Genomic DNA, 18,595 nt, shown 5'->3' with positions numbered 1-18,595 from the left:
TGCTCTCGAGAAACCCCCACACCAGCCTTGACACACACAACTCGCAACACACAATTCGCTAGAAGAAAACACATAAGACTGATACACCCTGAAGGACATGACGCTCATTTGAAGCAGAACCTCTACAGAGGCGAAGCTCCGGACGACCTCAGCGCTGTTGGGGACTTAGACATTTTCGCTCGATCGATCTCTTACGCTCTATAGCTCAGTATAACCTTTTTCACCTTACTAAATAAATCCGAGGCCCTCGTGCCGACAATTTTATCTCCTCTCCGTCTCAGTTTATCTGTTCAAGTAACTAGGCAGACTATTTTTTCCAACAATATGAGCAGGATGAGATGAGGCCTCTTGCTTACTGGCCCGAGACTATAGTCATGACGTTTTCATTTTACTAGCCAATGACGTTGAGTATGTTTTATGCTGCTAAAAAACACAAAACAGACCCCTTGATACAAAAAGTACAGACATTTATTGAGGGTACATACATATGACTTAAGCTGATATATTGCTTTGAATGACATCGGATTATTGCAGCCTTAGTGGCTAGCGATTAAACATGTCTCCAAAGACAGGTAGGTGCGGATCAGTTTCTGTATGTCGTCAGACGTTTCTCCTCATTACATTGGCTCACTGTCTTCTAGGCTCATCTCTGATTGGCCTTTGGAATGTTGCGTGGGCGGATCTTGAGAGAGAGTTCCCATAATGCCTCTTCAGCCAAATGGTCGCTGAAGTCATTGAAGAATGACGAAATCTCACTTTTGGGCTGAAGGGAGTAACAGCTGGAGAAAGATTTAGAAAGGGCAGTTAGAAAAGGTGGAGAAATAATAGGAGAAGACCGAGATAAGAAATAACTAGTAACTATATAAGTAACATGACACTCCACATATATATACCTTTACAGGATGACCTGTAAGCAAACACAAACCTACAGATAACACGATCAAAATAGTGAAATTATTTACATTTGTTGGAAGCTCCTCAGAGTGTCCAGGATGTTGAACTGCTGCCATCGTTTGGAGAAGTTGACCATGGACCCCTGTGACGTCATCAGCCGGTCAGGATTCCCCAGGTGGACAAACGTCAGATCCTGCAGGATCAGTCCCCTGGAGGCAAACACATGAGGGAGACAGGTGAGATACTGAGCACTGTGTGTGTGTGTGTGTGTGTGTGTACAGCGCTGTAGGATGTCAGGCACTTCAGGTACTGATGAACTAGACGGATAGATGGAAAGAGACGGACAGGGAGACGAACAGGGAGACAGATAGGGAGACTGTTTACACTCACACATGCACGCACGCATGCACACACACAAACAAGTACAGTGTCTACAGGAACAAGGCACAGGTAAGTAATAACAATATAGTACAGGTAGGATTCATAGGTGGGGTATACATAGGTTAGTTAAAAGCATGTATATGCATGTGTGGTTTATTCAGGTAAGGCATAGATAGGTAGACTACATACATGTATTACTTAGACCTACAGGTACGGTATTTATACATGGTAGAACTCAACCTGCATGGTAGAATACTACCTGTATAGAACCTGCCTATATATATAAAGGCAGGTTCTATACAGGTAGGGTAAATATATAGGTAATACTCAAAAAAAGCTATACAGGTAGGGTTTCAGTAGTACTTTCAGGTAGGGTATACAGGTAAGGTATTAGTAGTACTTACAGGTAGAATATATAAGGTATTAGTAGTACTTACAGGTAGAATATATAAGGTATTAGTAGTACTTACAGGTAGAGTATATAAGGTATTAGTAGTACTTACAGGTAAGGTATATAAAGTATTAGTAGTACTTACAGGTAGGGTATACATGGTGGTTCCACCTCAGAGAGAGCTGTTCTGTAGGTTCTGAAGGATGATGAACTGTCAATCAAAGCACTGAATTCTTCTAAGGCCTAGAAAGACACATACACGCACGCACAAACACACGTTTACATTCCTGACACTGGCTTACTCATGTTTGAGTGAAGTATTGTCTAAACTGCGGCAAAACCAAACCTCAAAACAACGTATTTCAGATGAACGGTGATGTAGTGGGTTACATAATAGTGCTATGGATTCATCCTCATCCAAATCTCAACTTTCAATGCAAAGTAAAAAAAAATTATGATAAGACTTAAATATAGACTCAGATTGTCCTCTATAGGTTCAAAGCATGCTAGTAACCTGTGGGTGACCTTTTACAGGCTGTTTTGGGTTACCAGGTTATATCAAAAAACATTCTGGCTAAACCAACCCAAATCAGCTTGCAGTGAGTGGAGACAGTGGAGCTGGAACAGCAATGAAGCCCTGTCACACTCACTAAACGTTTGTACCCGAAGTCTGCCAGAAGATTGCAATCAAGATTCAAAGATCTTGATTGCGGGTGGTGACCAGCTAAAACAGGGTGTTTGGTTTGCCTTGAAAACACACTCCTTGAACTACGTACCTCCGCTGTGTGTTTCTGCCAGTCTAGTCTTCGCAGGGGGGCGGAGTCAAGGGCCGACAGGATGGACAGGTAAGAGTTAAAATTATTCAGTTTCCTGAGGTGCTAGAAGACAAACACAAACACACACACATACACACACACACACACACACAGTTAGAACCTTCTTGCTATGACAGTCAGTCTCCTTGGATATAGTTAAGCATGTGAGTCTTAAGTGTACCTTCATGACTTTGAGGAACTTCAACACTAGCTTTTCTCGTTCCTGAGCTTTCTCCTGCAAGATGATAACAGAACGCACCCTAAATCACACACACACACACACACACACACACACACACACACACACACGCAGACACACAACTAAGTATTAGTATGCATGTTTGATTCTGGCGGTGATGATAACTTGGTTCATGTGACACTTGCACAGTTTGTGCAAGTGTCACATGGTCCAGGGCCAGAGAGGGTTTACCGCCTCCTGTGTGGACACGGACAGCTTATCATCACCAACACATGGATGACGCACCAGAAGGAGACGTTGTTGAAGTGTTGGGTGAACTCTGTCAGGTTTGGACTCCTCTCCTCATTCTGCTCCATCGACCACAGCAAGACCTCCGGCAGCTAGACAGGTCGCCGACAGAGAGACGCAGTCATACAGCCAGGTGAGAAATGGTCCACAAAACAAGGTAAGAGAGAAGTTGGACTGAAACCCGCGACGGTGTAATAGAATATTATCAAGTGGACAAAGAGTTCAAGTTGAAAGTCCTACCTCTATTTTATAAAAGAGTTTGGAGTCCATGAAGGTCAACTGTTCTGCAACATCCTGACTTTTAAAGTCTAGAAGAGACCCGGGTCTAGAGGAGAGGAGAGGAGGGCAGAGGAGAGAGGGTGTGAGTAAGGGAAGAAGAGGAGAGTGGAAGGGGAGAATAATATAAAGGAGAAGAGGAGGTCTTTCAGGCTTGATGGCAGGTGGTATTTATGCCGCTATAACTATAGATTGATAGGTACATAATTATACATAATTATGTTATTATATACTTTTTTTCTACACTATGATTTTTCTATTGTTATCAAGTTATTTTTATGAAATGATGAGGGCAGAGGTTACCTGGCAGCCACACCCCTGGCAGAGAGAGGGCGGAGCCACGAAGGAGACTCGATCAGCTGACGCCTCTCCTCCAGTTTTGATAGGATGTTGGAGCGCAGAAGGCGGGCCAAGCCCAGCTCTCCTTTGATCACCAGGCTGAACACCAAATCCATCAGAAGGAGCTGCAAATCACCATCCAGCTCCATTGAACTGCAAAAACACACACATTCATGGTGTATCATGTATATGCCTGTGTTGTATGTGTGTGTTCATGTGTAGGTAGATGTGTGTGTGTGTGTGTGTGTGTGTGTGTGCCTACCAGAGTTCATCCACCACTCTTACTAGCAGTAGGAAGGTGTTCTTACTGACTCCGAGGACCGAAGGTTCAATTCCCTGACACAGGTGTTTGTACGTGTTTCTTATTAAGGTCAATCCATTTAATACAATGTCATTATCTATTCCTTGTCATCTATTCCTTTTAAAGTACATTTTGCCACTGCCGGCTGCCAATTGCGACAAGAATTCAGCCTTGAAATTGAATATCAGGACGAAAACATTGACGATGTAAGCATTAAAGAGCTTTCGCATGAAAGCACTGGAGTGCGAGCTCCGTAGGTTCAGACAATACCAATCCTCAACAAAATAGTTTGTTTTAATCATAATTAAGCATTATTTGCAAATAGAAAATGAGAGTGTCATGAGTGGATAGAATGCACAGACCTTTACTTCAATGCCGTTCTAACCAATGCAGGAATTCGGGGAAGGTCTCATTTAGTTAAATTACGACCTTTTCATAAATCTGCATTTACAGCAATACATCCATGTACAATCCTACACATAGTCCTTTAAAGAGAGAGACAGGACATCCATATGGAGAGGCACATTAGACGTGTGCACTGGTAGGATATCTGAACTGTAGTTTGCCGATGACGTCATGAGGGCTGATGAAGGTTCTGTAGGTGGAGAGGAAGACCTCACAGTACAGGACCTGTTCTGTACACACACAGTCACACAAAGTAACAAACTCATTAACAATTAGTGTAACCTCCAAGGTGTTTTCTGTCAATAAACTCAAAAGCCTATGGATTGTCCAAAAATTAAAAACTTTGGATGGTCTACAGATTGTTAAAGGTGTAACAGTAGAATATGACGATTTGCCGGCATAAGGAGCATGGACACTTTCTTACCATTACTGTCCGTCAAAGTGGCATGGACCAATAGGATGTCTGGAGACGCTGCTTTGACACCTGGCCCCTCCTCCCCCTGCGGCAGAGAGCAGACAGAGGAATATACATGGCGGTGACCAGCTTCGCTTCGGGAGCAGGTAAGACGTGTGAGGAACCTTACCTCTGACTTCATGGTGAGTCTATCAAGCACTTCCTGTCGGCTAACCAGCAGCAGCTCTTCATTCTCTTCCTGATCTTCACTATTGCTTTGGTTACACTCCTTCCCCTGCTTGGAACTGAAGCCAAACGTTTAGGGACCATACAACATCCAGTGTGTGTGTGTGTGCGCGCGTGCGTGCATGTGCTTGTTTGTGTGTGTCACGGACGTGCATGCATATGCTTGATATGTGGCTGTGTATCTATGTGTGCCCTTGTGTGCGTTTGTATGCTTGTGTAAGTTTGTGTGTGTCTGTGTGCTTGCATGTGCGTGCGTGTGCTTGTTTGTGTTTGTGTATACGTGTGTATATACGTGTGTATGGATCTTACCTGTCTTCAGTGTCGTCGTTGTCTTCTTGATCGTTCAGAGAAGAATCCTGATGACGCCAAGCAAAACAACAAGGACACGCACAGGATTTAGTCTCCCTGACAGATCACGGCCCTTCTGTGTGTTACGAAGAAGCGCTGAGGATCAAAGGGTTTAAGGACAAGGAGGCAAGCAGAGACACTCACCACCATTCTGCTCTGAGGGCAGGATGACAGAGAACAAGGGGGCGGACAAGCAGAGGGGAGGGAGGGCTGTAGGCGAGGAGGGGAGACAGAAGCCTGAGAGGTCTGCAGGAAGAGGAAGAGGAGGAGGAGGAGGAGGAGGATGAAGGGCATACGTGGGTTAGCAGCAGTTATATAAGTTTGATAAAGGCTATGCTAATCACTCTAGGAACGGACACCGAACAATAGGGGACCGGTCCGGCTGGCTTTGAGCCTCACAGTAGGCCTAGTTGATACAATGTATGTTCATAAAGGGATCGCTATTTAATAGGGGAGGGGCTATTAGCAGATTAGCAAAAGCTAACCTGCTACAACGAAAGGCTTACAGGCCTGCGTGTCATGTGTTTGATAGGTGCTTTATCCATGGTCCGTGGGGGGCGTGTTGCCACCTCCCCAGGTGGGATTCTCGAGTCCATTCATAGGTGGGGAGAAATGCCAGGTGGAGCTTTGTTGCCATGACGCCACAGAGCGTAGCCAGCACTTCACTCGCAAGGTAGCAGCGCTCCTTTCAAAAAGTACTTCCTAATAAAGTAACTCCAATAGCATCAATGAAATAATTGTCATGTCGACCGAGGGACTTTGTTGAGGACTTTGAACATGTGCTCCCGGAGTGCGTCTCTGACTAGGGCCGGGCGGTTAATCCAATTTTGATCGGGATTTCGATTTTAGCGTCAAACGATCACAAAACTAATATAATCGAATTTTCGATTATTATTATTATTATTATTTTTATTTTTTTTCATTAAATGTTTGATAGAAATTGCAGCTGGACATTATTTTAGATTTGAACATTTTCTTTTTGTCCATTATGGGTATTTTTTTACGGAGAAATTTCAAAGTTCTCAGTTACAAAGTGTTTATTGGGAGACATGCTGAATAAATACATCACGTTTTCAAACTCAAAAATAATCGTTTGAATAAGCGTGATTTCAATGTTGAGCAAAATAATCGTGATTATGATTTTTTAATAATCGAGCAGCCCTAGCTCTGACAGTGCATGTGCTGGTGGTAGTGCATGTGCTCTTGACAGTGCATGTGTTCGTGGTAGTGCATGTGTTCGTGGTAGTGCATGTGCTGGTGGTAGTGCATGTGCTCTTGACAGTGCATGTGTTCGTGGTAGTGCATGTGCTGGTGGTAGTGAATGTGCTCTTGACAGTGCATGTGTTCGTGGTAGTGCATGTGCTGGTGGTAGTGAATGTGCTCTTGACAGTGCATGTGTTCGTGGTAGTGCATGTGCTGGTGGTAGTGCATGTGTTCGTGGTAGTGCATGTGCTGGTGGTAGTGCATGTGCTGGTGGTAGTGCATGTGCTCTTGACAGTGCATGTGTTCGTGGTAGTGCATGTGCTGGTGGTAGTGCATGTGCTGGTGGTAGTGCATGTGCTCTTGACAGTGCATGTGTTCGTGGTAGTGCATGTGCTGGTGGTAGTGCATGTGCTCTTGACAGTGCATGTGCTGGTGGTAGTGCATGTGCTGGTGGTGGTGCATGTGCTCCGACAGTGCAGGCTTCAGTGGATCCTGCAGTGGAAGCTAATTAATATTCGGGGGTCATCCGACCCATCAGGATGTTCGTTACATAAATGCATCTCCTCACCAGCTGTTTCCTCTTCGGGGGCAGGGCGGGAGCAGGGATCCTCGCCGCGGCCTGGAGATCGCCGTGCCCACTGGCCTGTCGCTGCGTGTCCTGGGGCGCGCGGCCGGGGGGGTCCGGGGGCGCTGTGTCGGGGCAGGGGGGGTCCAGGTGTGTGTGTGTGAGCTGGTAGGCCGTCACCAGCTCCTGCTGCCGGCTGTTGTAGCGATGGCCGAGGTCGGCGGGCCGCTGGTAGAACAGCATGTCTGCTGCTGGAGCTCTGTAGGACTCCAGGTACTTCAGGTACTGGTGGACTAGAGATGGACAGAGGGACGGATGGGGATACAGATAGAGATAATCAGGCACGTAGGAAAACCATTCATTACACAAACATATGCAACAACCCATATTCAACAACGCTATGGGCATATAGCTTACACAAGTACAATCCAAAATACAAACAAATGCAAAAGTGCAATAATATTGTGATTAAAGTATTTGAACACAAATGATTGGTAAATAAGAGAAGGATCTGATCTGTACTCACTGTGGCGCTTCTTATCGGGGAGGGGGGGTGGAGTCCCGCTGGGGGAGAGGAGGGAGGGAGGGCAGTGCTGAACTCCAGTTAGATCTACTGTGAGGGCCGGAGAGGGACCTTCAGCACCTGGGAGATCAACAAGGAGAGAGGAGAGACCACTAGGAGCAGAACAACAAAGAGAGAAGAGAGACAACTAGGAGCAGAACAAGGGGAAAGGAGAGACCACTAGTAGATGAGAGACCACTAGGAGCAGAACAACAAGGAGAGAAGAGAGACAACTAGGAGCAGAACAAGGGGAAAGGAGAGACCACTAGTAGAGGAGAGACCACTAGGAGCAGAACAACAAGGAGAGAGGAGAGACCAGTAGGAGGAGATCCAGACAAGGAGAGTTAGAAGGTATTGGAGGGTTCTGGGGTACCTGAGCTGCTACGACGTGTCTTCTGAGGCAGGGCTGGTGGGAGTGGAAGTGGAGCAAAGGAGGAGGTGGGAGGAGGCATAGTTTCGGCCAAGGAGAGGGAGTCATAGTCTGTATCTAAAATAGCAAAAGAGAAAGGCAGATGTAAGGGATTCTATGAGCGCCCAGGTAAAAACACACGCACGCGCACACACCAAAGAGACACCTGCCCAGGTAAGACGTTATGTTTTTAAACATAACTGTTCCGCAGTCGACAAACTCTCCAAGGTAAGACGTTCTGTCTATAGACCGTAGATATTGCGATAAAAGAAGGGAAGAGGCAATTTCTCACCTCGACAAGCAACGGCAGGTCGTTCATTTTGTCATATAAAAACCGTTAAATTCAAACATCGCGCCGACCGGCATATCAACACACAAGTGACGTGATCTTAAAGAGACAGTGTCCCTATAACACAACGAAAACATGTCAATAACACAGTATGGTGAATTATGTCTATAGAGTCCACCACAAGACTACACTTTGTTGCTCAAATGTAATATTACTCTCCTCCTTGAGCCTCCCAAGATGTCTTAAGATATTGTTATCCTCTTTCCCCCCTGCGGACTGTTTTAGTTGTTTTATTTTTCTTATGTTTTGTGTGTGTATGCTGTGTGTGACTGTAGGCTACTGCTGCCTGTCTTGGCCAGGACACTGGAAGAGATGTTTTAATCTCAATGAAGATTATTATTTTCAACTAACCAATAGTAGTTGCCTTGCATTTTAAAATGTCAATGCACTTTTCAGCCCTGAATAACAGCAAAAGCTATTTAATAATTGATTTGCATGCATAGTATACTACACTTTCCATTGAACAATTACCCCTGTTACCATAAATTGACTAATTTTATAATGTAATGAAATGCTAACACACTAGCTGCTTTCAGACAAACGTGTAAGTCCTGATATTCTCCTGATGGGCCATATGTGTGAAAAACATATCCAGTCATTTGTAACCTGAAAATCTCCTGAATAATACTACCCCTGAGGTAGTGTTTTCTCCATAGGAAATGTAAATTACCTTATATGTGAATGAGGAGTGGCCCCCTAACTGATAATCAGCCTGTTGCCTTTTGTTCGCAGAATGGTTAAAAAATATTAAAATGTTGGCACTGCTTTTAAGAGTCATTTGTGGTGAACGAATGTTATACATTGTAACATTATAGGCAAAATGTTATTATATTATGCTCTCAGAAATTTGTTACATTTTCGACTGGGGTTTCCACATTATTGCTATGGGTTTAATTACAACTAGAGGTTGAGGTTGAAAACTCTAGTAGGGATAAAAACATAGATACAGATATAAAGCATACCCCCCCAACCAGCCCCCAACCCCACAGATCTAACAACATACATTACATGAACAAAACATTTCAATTAATTGTAGTATACATAACCAAGAAAATATATCCAAATATACATCTAAGAAGTTCCAAATTTAAAAACCATGCACAACTTGTTTTAAGATAAACAAGTTGTGATGACTAAGAGAGACAAGGTGAAGGTGATAGAGATAACTGCATCAGACTAGCTATTCCACTCAGACGGAGCGCTGAATGAAAGGCAAGCCGCCCAGCTGCAGTGGAGAATCTAGATTCAGAGACGGGATGCCGAGTTTGCTGATACAGAGTGTTCAGTTTCAAACAGGAAGTGGCAGTGACACCAGTTTCTGTTTTCTGGCCAGCAGCTACGAACCAGGATATGTTTGTGAGTGTCCTCATATACAATCAATTGTGTGTGAGTTTGTGTGTGTGTGTGTGTGTCTTCTGTTTATACATCAATGGTGTGTGTTTGTGTGTGTATCTTTGTATGTGTGTGTGTATGTTTGTGATTCTTCTTTGAATTAATTGTTATTGCTAAACATTCAGTAAAACACCATACGTATACTGCTCCCAGTTTCTCAAATCAGTAGAAGGCTGTGGTTACACTAGGTAGCTACTGGTGTGCACCATACAAGCGGGGGTTAGATTGTGTGGGGAAATCCTCCAGTGAGCTTGTTTCAGAGAGGAAGTGTGCATTGTGACTGGTTCCTGTTTCTTGTCAGCAGCAGAGAAATAGGATATGTTGTTGGTGTTTGTGTCTCTATGTGTCTGTGTGATTGTGTGTGTGTTATTGCGAGTCTTAATGATTCTATTACCTTGGGTTTGAGGGAAGTGTGTGTTTAGCGTTTCCATCCACACACTGGGTTTAGTCACCTTGAGACACTCTTCATATTCCTAGAACGCACACACACAAACACAATCAAAATCCATTGGCATTGCTAAGAAAATAAATCAACGAGTGTGTATTTTTTAGACCATTGCGTGCCAATGCATGTATCATATATATTATACGTTGTGATGTGGTATATGGACGTCTGTGAAGATGGCTTCTCTTGTGTGTGTGTGTGTGTGATGTGTTTTAGTGTATAGTGTATTTGTTGACCTCCTTGTTTGGCTCCGACTCTCGTCTCATCGGTGCTACGATGGCCACTTTGGACAGGGCGGGGCCTGGTATTGAGTGGCGTTTCTTAGGCGGGAGGGCAGGAGCGCTGGGGTGAAGGACACACAGATGAGTTTATGCTGCATATCATACGTTATGTTACTATGTTATAGCTATTTACAAAGCTATATACATTCAACTGGGAAAGTTTCACAACTATTTTAACTGGAGACTTTTTCACTTGGGAACTTTTGAACGCAAAAGTTCCCAAATCTGTTTTGTTGCACAGTGTGCTTCCCAGGTGAGCTGTCTATTACCTGTCTCCAGCGATGCATAGGGACGGTTTAGGGGGTTTAGGAGGAGCGGGCTCCTCCGTGGGAGGCATGGGCTCCGGGTTTTGACTGTGCTCTGGAGAGACGTGCTGGTCCTCGATCTCATCCTGGCCCTCGGCCTGCAGGGATTGGTCAGAATCACGGCGGTCCCGGTTCTGCTTGTCTTTGGGGGACAGCGGTTGGATGGGGGAAGAAGGGGAGGGGCCGTCTTGTCTCTCTGCAGCCAGTCGTACCAGCTCCTAAGACACGCACACACACACACACAGGGCCAAGTCATACCAGCTCCTAAGACACGCACACACACACACACAGGGCCAAGTCAGACCTGCTCCTAAGACACGCACACACACACACACAGGGCCAAGTCAGACCTGCTCCTAAGCCACGCACACACACACACACAGGGCCAAGTCAGACCTGCTCCCTAATAACATGTATCTGGAGTGCTAAATCATACCTAATAACATGTGTCTGTAGAGTTAAGTCATACCTGCTCCCTAATAAAATGTATCTGGAGGGCTAAATCATACCTAATAACATGTGTCTGTAGGGTTAAGTCATACCTGCTCCCTAATAACATGCATATGTAGGGCTAAGTCATACCCTAATAACATGAATCTGTAGGGCTAAGTCATACCCTAATAACATGAATCTGTAGAGCTAAGTAATACCCTAATAACATGTATCTGTACTGTAGGGCTAACTCAGGCCTGCTCCCTATTAACATATATCTGTAGGGCTAACTCAGACCTGCTCCCTATTAACATGTATCTGTAGGGCTAACTCAGACCTGCTCCCTATTAACATGTATCTGTAGGGCTAACTCAGACCTGCTCCCTAATAACATGTATCTGTAGGGCTAACTCAGACCTGCTCCCTAATAACATGTATATGTAGGGCTAACTCAGACCTGCTCCCTAATAACATGTATCTGTAGGGCTAAAAGTGTTTCAACTGGAAAAATAAAAAAAATACTTCCATAGAATTGGTGACAATGACTCAAAGGTTACGACTAGCATTGGACGATGGTAAATCAGACATGCCATTCAACTGAGCCTTTATCTCCTGAAGGTCACTCAGCCGAACACGTGCGTCATGCCTGCTCTCTCCACCTCGACCTGAATCCCTAGTCACCATGTTCATCCAACGGTCAACATAATAGTCCTTTCTCGTGGTGACCCAGTGAGAGCGCCAGCCCAGCGCTTTACCTTGACCCCATCCAACACAGCTCTCGTCACCACGACAACGGTTGCTATGGCCTCCTTCTCTTCCTGGACGATCCCCTGGAGCATCAGCTGGTCAGCCCAGTGGATGAGCTGAGCCAGGGAGGAGTAGAGGCCGGAGAGACAGCAGGTCACCGTCTTACTGCAGGCCGGAGGACAGGAGGGAGAGGAGGAGAAACATGTTGTTTTACTGCGTAAAGACGGAGATGGATCTTGAAGTAATGCATGGTTTCAATGACAGAGGAAATAGTGTCCGTCAAAAAATGTGAAGTCAGCCGGTGTTTATTTATTTGAGTATTTTTATTGACATTGCTATGACTCATTTTTTGTATGTAGATATTTTCTGTATTTTTTATTTTATAAAATTAATAATAACACATCTTTATTTAGGCAACACAGTTCGACCCAAAAATTTGTTCAGAGTACTTTACAAAAATAGATAAAGTATAAATACTAAGATTATAAGACAAATAAGGTGCTAATATAAGAAATAAGGTCTAATTTTTTTACCATCCTGTACTTGATGCTTGCGGTGGCACCTGAATTTCAGGAATTATCAAGAAAATATAGTAACAGTAATAATGTAGTTATTACTATTATTATAATAACTACATTATGATAGTTATTTTAATTATAACTTTTGTTGTTATTATGCCCAATAAGTAGCGTCTCCCCCTATGGTTGTGCTGTGCTGGGGCTGGGCGTTCCCTCACCTGTTGTGTATGTGTGGCTCCAGTTGGACAAGGTTGTGGACCGTCTCCAGCACCTGGCCTGCGGAGCCCGACAGCAGGCTGTTCATCACCGGCTGATCGCCGCTCAGCTTATCCAGCAGCTTCTTAAAGTATCGCAGTGCACTGAGCACCGCCCGCTCCTGCTCTGCCAAGACACACACAGACTGGACACACATAGACACACACGAAGACGTACATGCACACACACGCGCCCACACACACACAAAATCATACATGCACACACACATGCACAAACACACATGCACACCAAATCATACACGCACACACAAGACACACACACACACGCACACACAGACATACACACACACATGCACACGCACAAACAGACACACACAAACACAGCATCCACGCACACACACACAGACGCACAAACAAACAATTAAAGCATACACACACACACACACAAAAACACACACTCGAAGACATGCAAAAAAGCACAAACACAAACACAGCATACACACCATACACACACACAAACACACTGGTTATAGACATGCTCAGAGAAATAACCAAACGCACACATTTTAGTGTCTGTGTTAATGAGCTGGCATGTTTTGACGTGTGTCTGCTTTGTGTGTTGTTTGAGACTGTGTGTGTGTGTGTGTATGTGTGTGTGTGTGTGTGTGTGTGTGTGTGTGTGTGTGTGTGTGTGTGTGTGTGTGTACCTTGCGTTGCAGCGGAGGTGTGGCAGTGAGGTCGAGATCATGGGGCTTATTAGCGGACGCTTGAGACGGGGTCCGTTTGATTTTCTCGACTGAACGTTTGATCCTGGGTGGGTGGAGCTTGTCTTTGAGTCTCATCGTGAGGGAAGCCAGCTGAGACCGCTGGGAGTCTGGGGTAGAGGGGGGGGGGGGGGTACACAAGTCAGATTGGAAATACACAGAAAGACAAAGACATTGTTCCTCATTTGACATTCAAATATTTAACATTTTGAGAAAGGACTCGAAAGACCACACATGCTGACTGAGCGGCGATGTGAGAGGCGTCCCGTGAAACGGAAAGGCAGACAGACAGACAGACAGACACCAGGGTAAACAGTAACCATGCTAACGCAGACAGGAAACGCTTACCGGTCTTATTCTCCAACCTCCCCGACATATTCGCTCCACACACACGTTGCCTTTACCGGAGGAAGGTCAAACCAGCCCCGCTTTGTCTCCACTTCTCTTGGTCTTCAGACGTTTCTTCCACCAACACACATCTCCGTGTCTATTTCTCTATCGCACTGGCCGCTGCTGCTCGTTTCCTCCGTTCCGCTTTCCTGTCTGTGTAGATGATGCTGCTGCTCATAACGATCATGATGAGTGGAGGTTGAGACGGAGGTAAATACCCAGACTCGATCTGCAGCGCCCCCTGGTGACGTCTTTAGGTTAACGTTTCAACCCTGGAATCTAGAACACGTTCCATGCTACCCATACAAAATATAATGAATATACTACTACCATTAATAATAGTAAAAAATGATGATAAAAAAATGATAATGATAATATATTATGTAGGAATTTGTTTTGTCTACTTTTCGTCCTTTTACTGTTACTGAACCTTTTCTTCACTGCGGTGAAGCAAGCTTGAAATGGATATATTATCCCACCAACATCAGGTTTACATCATGGGACATAAGTCTTCATATATTAAAGAGAGTGAGTGCGTGAGTGAGGTTAGTGAGTGAAAGAGGCAGATAGAGAGAAAGACACACTGGTAATTTTGAATAAACTTTTATCTTATCCCCATCTTTTCTGCATTCAGTACACTACAATACACAACATCGTTGCAAGAGATCACGTTTACTGATACAGACTTTACACTCACATACATACTACTATACATACTTTAGAGTAGAGCTCTCTTTGCAGATATATATATATATAGTATATATATATTGTATATATATTATATATACTGTATAAATATTTAAATAGATTTATATATTTGATATTATATGCTCCAGGCACACACACATACACACACACACACACACACACACACACACACACACACACACACACACACACACACAGGGTGCTTTCCAAGTAAAGATGATGAATGGGCGTTGCCGTGTCACATGTGAGGCCGCTTCTGAGCTATGTAGACCGCAACTTCAGCTCAATGATGACAAATGAACAATCCATGACACACTACGACTACACATCAATCATTTGAAACGCCATTTTTGAGCTTGTGGTCACTGTTTACATCAACACCATCTAGTACATAACACAGGTAGAAACACCACACTTTAATTCATCTTATATGCTAATGAGCGCCACATTTCGTCATCAACCAGGCAGGGAGAAGGAGGGACCTGACGAGTGCAAACACAGACTTGTTGAACGTGGGTCAGGGCCCCTGCAACTAACACTACAGCTAAAGAAGCACTACATTTACAACGCACACACCTAGAGCTCCATGGCATGATATCATGGAGGACTTAATATCTAGAAAGAGACACCGTTCATTGTCTTAGATCGGCTCTAAGCACCTCATCCAAACCGGTAACTGTTTGTACAGTATAAAGCCAAAGTAGAGAGACCTTTTCAATTCTGTTGCATGTGAAACACGTACAAAGCTTAACACCTCAACCCCCTCCTAAAACAAACACATTTGGGCAAACGTTTTGATTTTGAGAGCGCTTTGGTTCACCCATGTCTATGTGTAGACCATTATTGTCTGATACATTTATATGAGCTGTGATATCTAGATACATATTTCACACATTAAGGGTATGTTACAGCAAGAGCCAAACAGGCCTGTGCTTTTATTTTGAAATGTGTACAGCAGACTTTGGGTTGTATTGGTTCCCTGCTGTTTGGAGCCGTGGGACTGTCTGCGTGAGCTGGGGAGTCTCTTAACATGGAGCTCAGCATCACTTGGCCTGTAACAGCCAATACCACAGGATAACTCCAGAAGTAGATCAGTAAATAAATAAATAGATAGATCAATAAATACATGAATAAATAAATAAATAAATAAATAAATAAATAAATAAAAGCTTTGACAAATATATTTAAAAGCCGTACAGCAATATGTAAACACATTAATTAGGAAATAAATCTTAAATACATTTCTTCAATGCATCTTAACTTGAATGAACTTTCAGTCAATTTACAGTGTAAAAATTGAAAACCATTGAAAACCACCCATTAAAAACAAAAGATCTATAGTAGGAGAAAGGGCAGTTGATGAACAGACAGTAATAGATAAACAGATTGGTTGGGTAGATAGAGGGATGTCAGAGTGGACCGGTATCACAGGGCTACATCTGATTTGATATCGATCGGCTTGACAGGAAACTGGAAAGCGGAGTCCGGTGTAACAGTACCTTCTGGATGTGGGGTTGGCTCTGGTGTGGATGTGCCTCTGTGTGAACCAGATGTATCTCCTCTTATTAACTGGTCGACACACCTGGCTCACACTGGTCTAAATCAACCAAATAAAGCCCAACAACGGCAACAGGAAACAACACATAGCTCAGAGAAAGAGAGAGTGTTTGTTTGTGTGTGTGTGTGTGTGTGTGTGTGTGTGTGTGTGTGTGTGTGTGTGTGTGTGTGTGTGTGGGGTGGGGGAAGGGGGGGGGTTGTGTGTGCGTGTGAATTAGCTTATCTGTCCTAATATTTGTGCAGCTGTGAACCTGTGTATATAGCCTTATATATTTGTGTGTGCGCATGGGGTGTGTGTGTGTTTGTGTGTATGCATATATGTTTGTGTGTGCATGTGTGTATCTATGTGTGTGTCTGTGTGTGTGTGTTTGTGTGTGTGTGTGTGTGTGTGTGTGTGTGTGTGTGTGTGTGTGTGTGTGTGTGTTTAACCCTCAACAGATGACTGGGGGCTCTCTCCGTGTGCAGGGCTACCCTTGCTCTGCCGACTAAGAAACAGACAGGAGAGAGAAGGTGAAATCAACAGAAAATAAGAGTGATTACAGCAGGTGGGTTAAACAGGGTCAAACTTCGCTCTCATTGTAAAAAAGTGTAGTGTACTGGCAGTTGAAGTTTCTGATGGCAAAAAGCAGCACTGTAGAGCGCTGGGCTTGGAGAGGATAATAGGATAGGATAGCTAGAGCTGGGGAGCGTTGGAGAGGAGCAGTACAGAGCAGAGGGAGCGAAGTGGTTTGACATGGCTTTCAGGGTTTGTTGGTGTTCATGTGAGGTTTGCATGGAGATCCAGCAGCAGGCTGCGCTGTGTCAGTAATACAATAGACCACTGGGACTAGATGATGGCGGCTTCCATGAGAGGACAGAAACACTGTCGGTATGTTGTGTATCAATGGGTTTGATCAACATACAGGTATATATAGGTTCCTCCAAGCCATCGGAACAGCCAGGAGCACCTAAGCTACTTTGCCAATGAGACACAAGGAGCCAGAAAGACCAACAGGAGGTGTGGGGGGGGATATGGTAGAGGAAGACATGTTTTAACTGACCTCAGTTGTTTACTTCTTACAACTGTGTACTACAACTGATTTACTAGTCCAATGACACCGGAAGAAGCTGCTGGCATTGGACGCCAACAGCGTGTCTGTGTGTGTGTGTGTGTGTGTGTGTGTGTGTGTGTGTGTGTGTGTGTGTGTGTGTGTGTGTGTGTGTGTGTGTGTGTGTGTGTGTGTTGTGTGTGTGTGTGTTAGTGTGTGTTGGGACTACAGAGAGGATTCAGAGCTGGGTCTGGAGGCTCGAGATGGAGATGCAAAAGCCCTTCGACTGGAGAGACATGAACATAAACACACATATACACATACATGGACGGACACACACACACACACAGACACGCAAACCACCACACAAATACAGACAAAAAAACACGTACACACATGACACAAAAAAACACAGAGAGACAGAGATGATACAGTCAGTAACAGATAACGAGAAACAAATAGCTTACAAACTGCTCACACCTTACTTAAGTTCAAAGGTAACTGCTAAATGACTGGTATAGCTATGATCTCATGGTTAACTGCTAACCAACAGTTATAGCTAGGATCTCATGGTTAACTGCTATGATCTCATGGTTAACTGCTAACCAACAGTTATAGCTATGATCTCATGGTTAACTGCTATGATCTCATGGTTAACTGCTATGATCTCATGGTTAACTGCTATGATCTCATGGTTAACTGCTATGATCTCATGGTTAACTGCTAACCAACAGTTATAGCTATGATCTCATGGTTAACTGCTATGATCTCATGGTTAACTGCTATGATCTCATGGTTAGCTGCTAACCAACAGGTATAGCTATGATTAGTGGGTCCAAAACGGACAAATGCAACCGTTAATGTATTTTATTCTTATATTTCTGCCTCAAATGAAACTATACTCTCGAAAAAGATTATATCTTCTGATGAACAGAATAGCCTGTAGTTAGTTAATGTTACGTAGCTTATTTTAAACAGTTGTGACTTTCTCAATAAATGATGAGTTTATTTTTTTATATGCAGAGACTGGGGCTAATCTACATACAACAAACAATTGCATTTTGCTGCAAATTAGGAGCTCCATTGAGTTACAACATCCCCTACTTTGATAAAGTCATTCATGTGTTTAATTAGTTAATGTGTGTTAATTAGTGTACAGTAGATTGGCCTCATTAACCAGACCCTCATCTCCAGACCCGGTGCACTCCTCTAGTTATCGTGGGTATATAGCACAGAACTTTGTGTTTAACGTTGTGATTTAGTTCCAGCTTCAAACAAAAAAAACAGGTGGCATGTGATTCCTGCGTAATAATACATTATACATCTCTATGGAAACACATGTTAAACACTTAAACACGATTCATATACATGACAATGGTTTATGTAGACAGATGATTACGGATAGATGAAGTAAAACATATATGTTTCCCCCCAATCTATTGTGCTAA

General features: G+C 43.9%; 2 protein-coding genes across 4 annotated transcripts in view; both read right to left on the bottom strand.

The window, feature by feature from the left end:
* Positions 1-450: 450 nt before the first annotated feature.
* Positions 451-13,991, bottom strand: LOC307071106 (rap guanine nucleotide exchange factor 1-like). Of its 2 annotated transcripts, XM_079729996.1 has the most exons (23): positions 13,813-13,991; positions 13,408-13,574; positions 12,704-12,885; positions 11,976-12,132; positions 10,753-11,006; positions 10,439-10,544; positions 10,152-10,230; positions 7,981-8,094; positions 7,572-7,688; positions 7,049-7,338; positions 5,239-5,285; positions 4,874-4,988; positions 4,714-4,789; positions 4,435-4,519; positions 3,846-3,938; positions 3,548-3,736; positions 3,209-3,293; positions 2,966-3,060; positions 2,663-2,741; positions 2,443-2,544; positions 1,812-1,909; positions 963-1,103; positions 451-779 (listed from the first exon to the last, which is right to left on the bottom strand). In XM_079729996.1, the coding sequence occupies exons 1-23, from the start codon at positions 13,838-13,840 to the stop codon at positions 644-646; spliced, it is 2,835 nt and encodes a 944-aa protein (XP_079586122.1). In that variant the 5' UTR covers positions 13,841-13,991; the 3' UTR covers positions 451-643. The 2 variants fall into 2 exon arrangements, with proteins under 2 accessions (XP_079586122.1, XP_079586121.1); XM_079729995.1 differs by having other exon boundaries at positions 4,714-4,988.
* Positions 13,992-16,543: 2,552 nt separating this feature from the next.
* LOC307085535 (dynamin-1-like) overlaps positions 16,544-18,595 on the bottom strand; it is a gene marked incomplete at both ends in the record, with an annotated part of 17,827 nt that continues 15,775 nt past the window's right edge. For both annotated transcript variants that reach the window (XM_079750352.1, XM_079750353.1), the window contains one exon: positions 16,544-16,604. In XM_079750352.1, coding sequence (XP_079606478.1) covers positions 16,544-16,604 — 61 coding nt within the window. The remainder of the gene's footprint in view (positions 16,605-18,595) is intronic.

This window comes from Pollachius pollachius (genome assembly GCF_949987615.1).
Source record: "Pollachius pollachius genome assembly, chromosome: 1".
Lineage (NCBI taxonomy): Eukaryota > Metazoa > Chordata > Actinopteri > Gadiformes > Gadidae > Pollachius > Pollachius pollachius.
This window is presented reverse-complemented; position numbering and strand designations above follow the sequence as displayed.

Bases quoted from the DNA above. Each gene is read 5' to 3' on its own strand.
- LOC307071106 (XM_079729995.1), bottom strand. From the start codon at position 13,840: ATGTCGGGGAGGTTGGAGAATAAGACCG. The intron at 2,742-2,965 runs GTGCGTCATCCA...TGTGTGATTTAG, and splicing joins TTCAACAACGTCTCCTTCTG to GGTGCGTTCTGTTATCATCT. The intron at 1,104-1,811 runs GTAAGTACTACT...GTTTGCCTCCAG, and splicing joins CCACCATGTATACCCTACCT to GGGACTGATCCTGCAGGATC.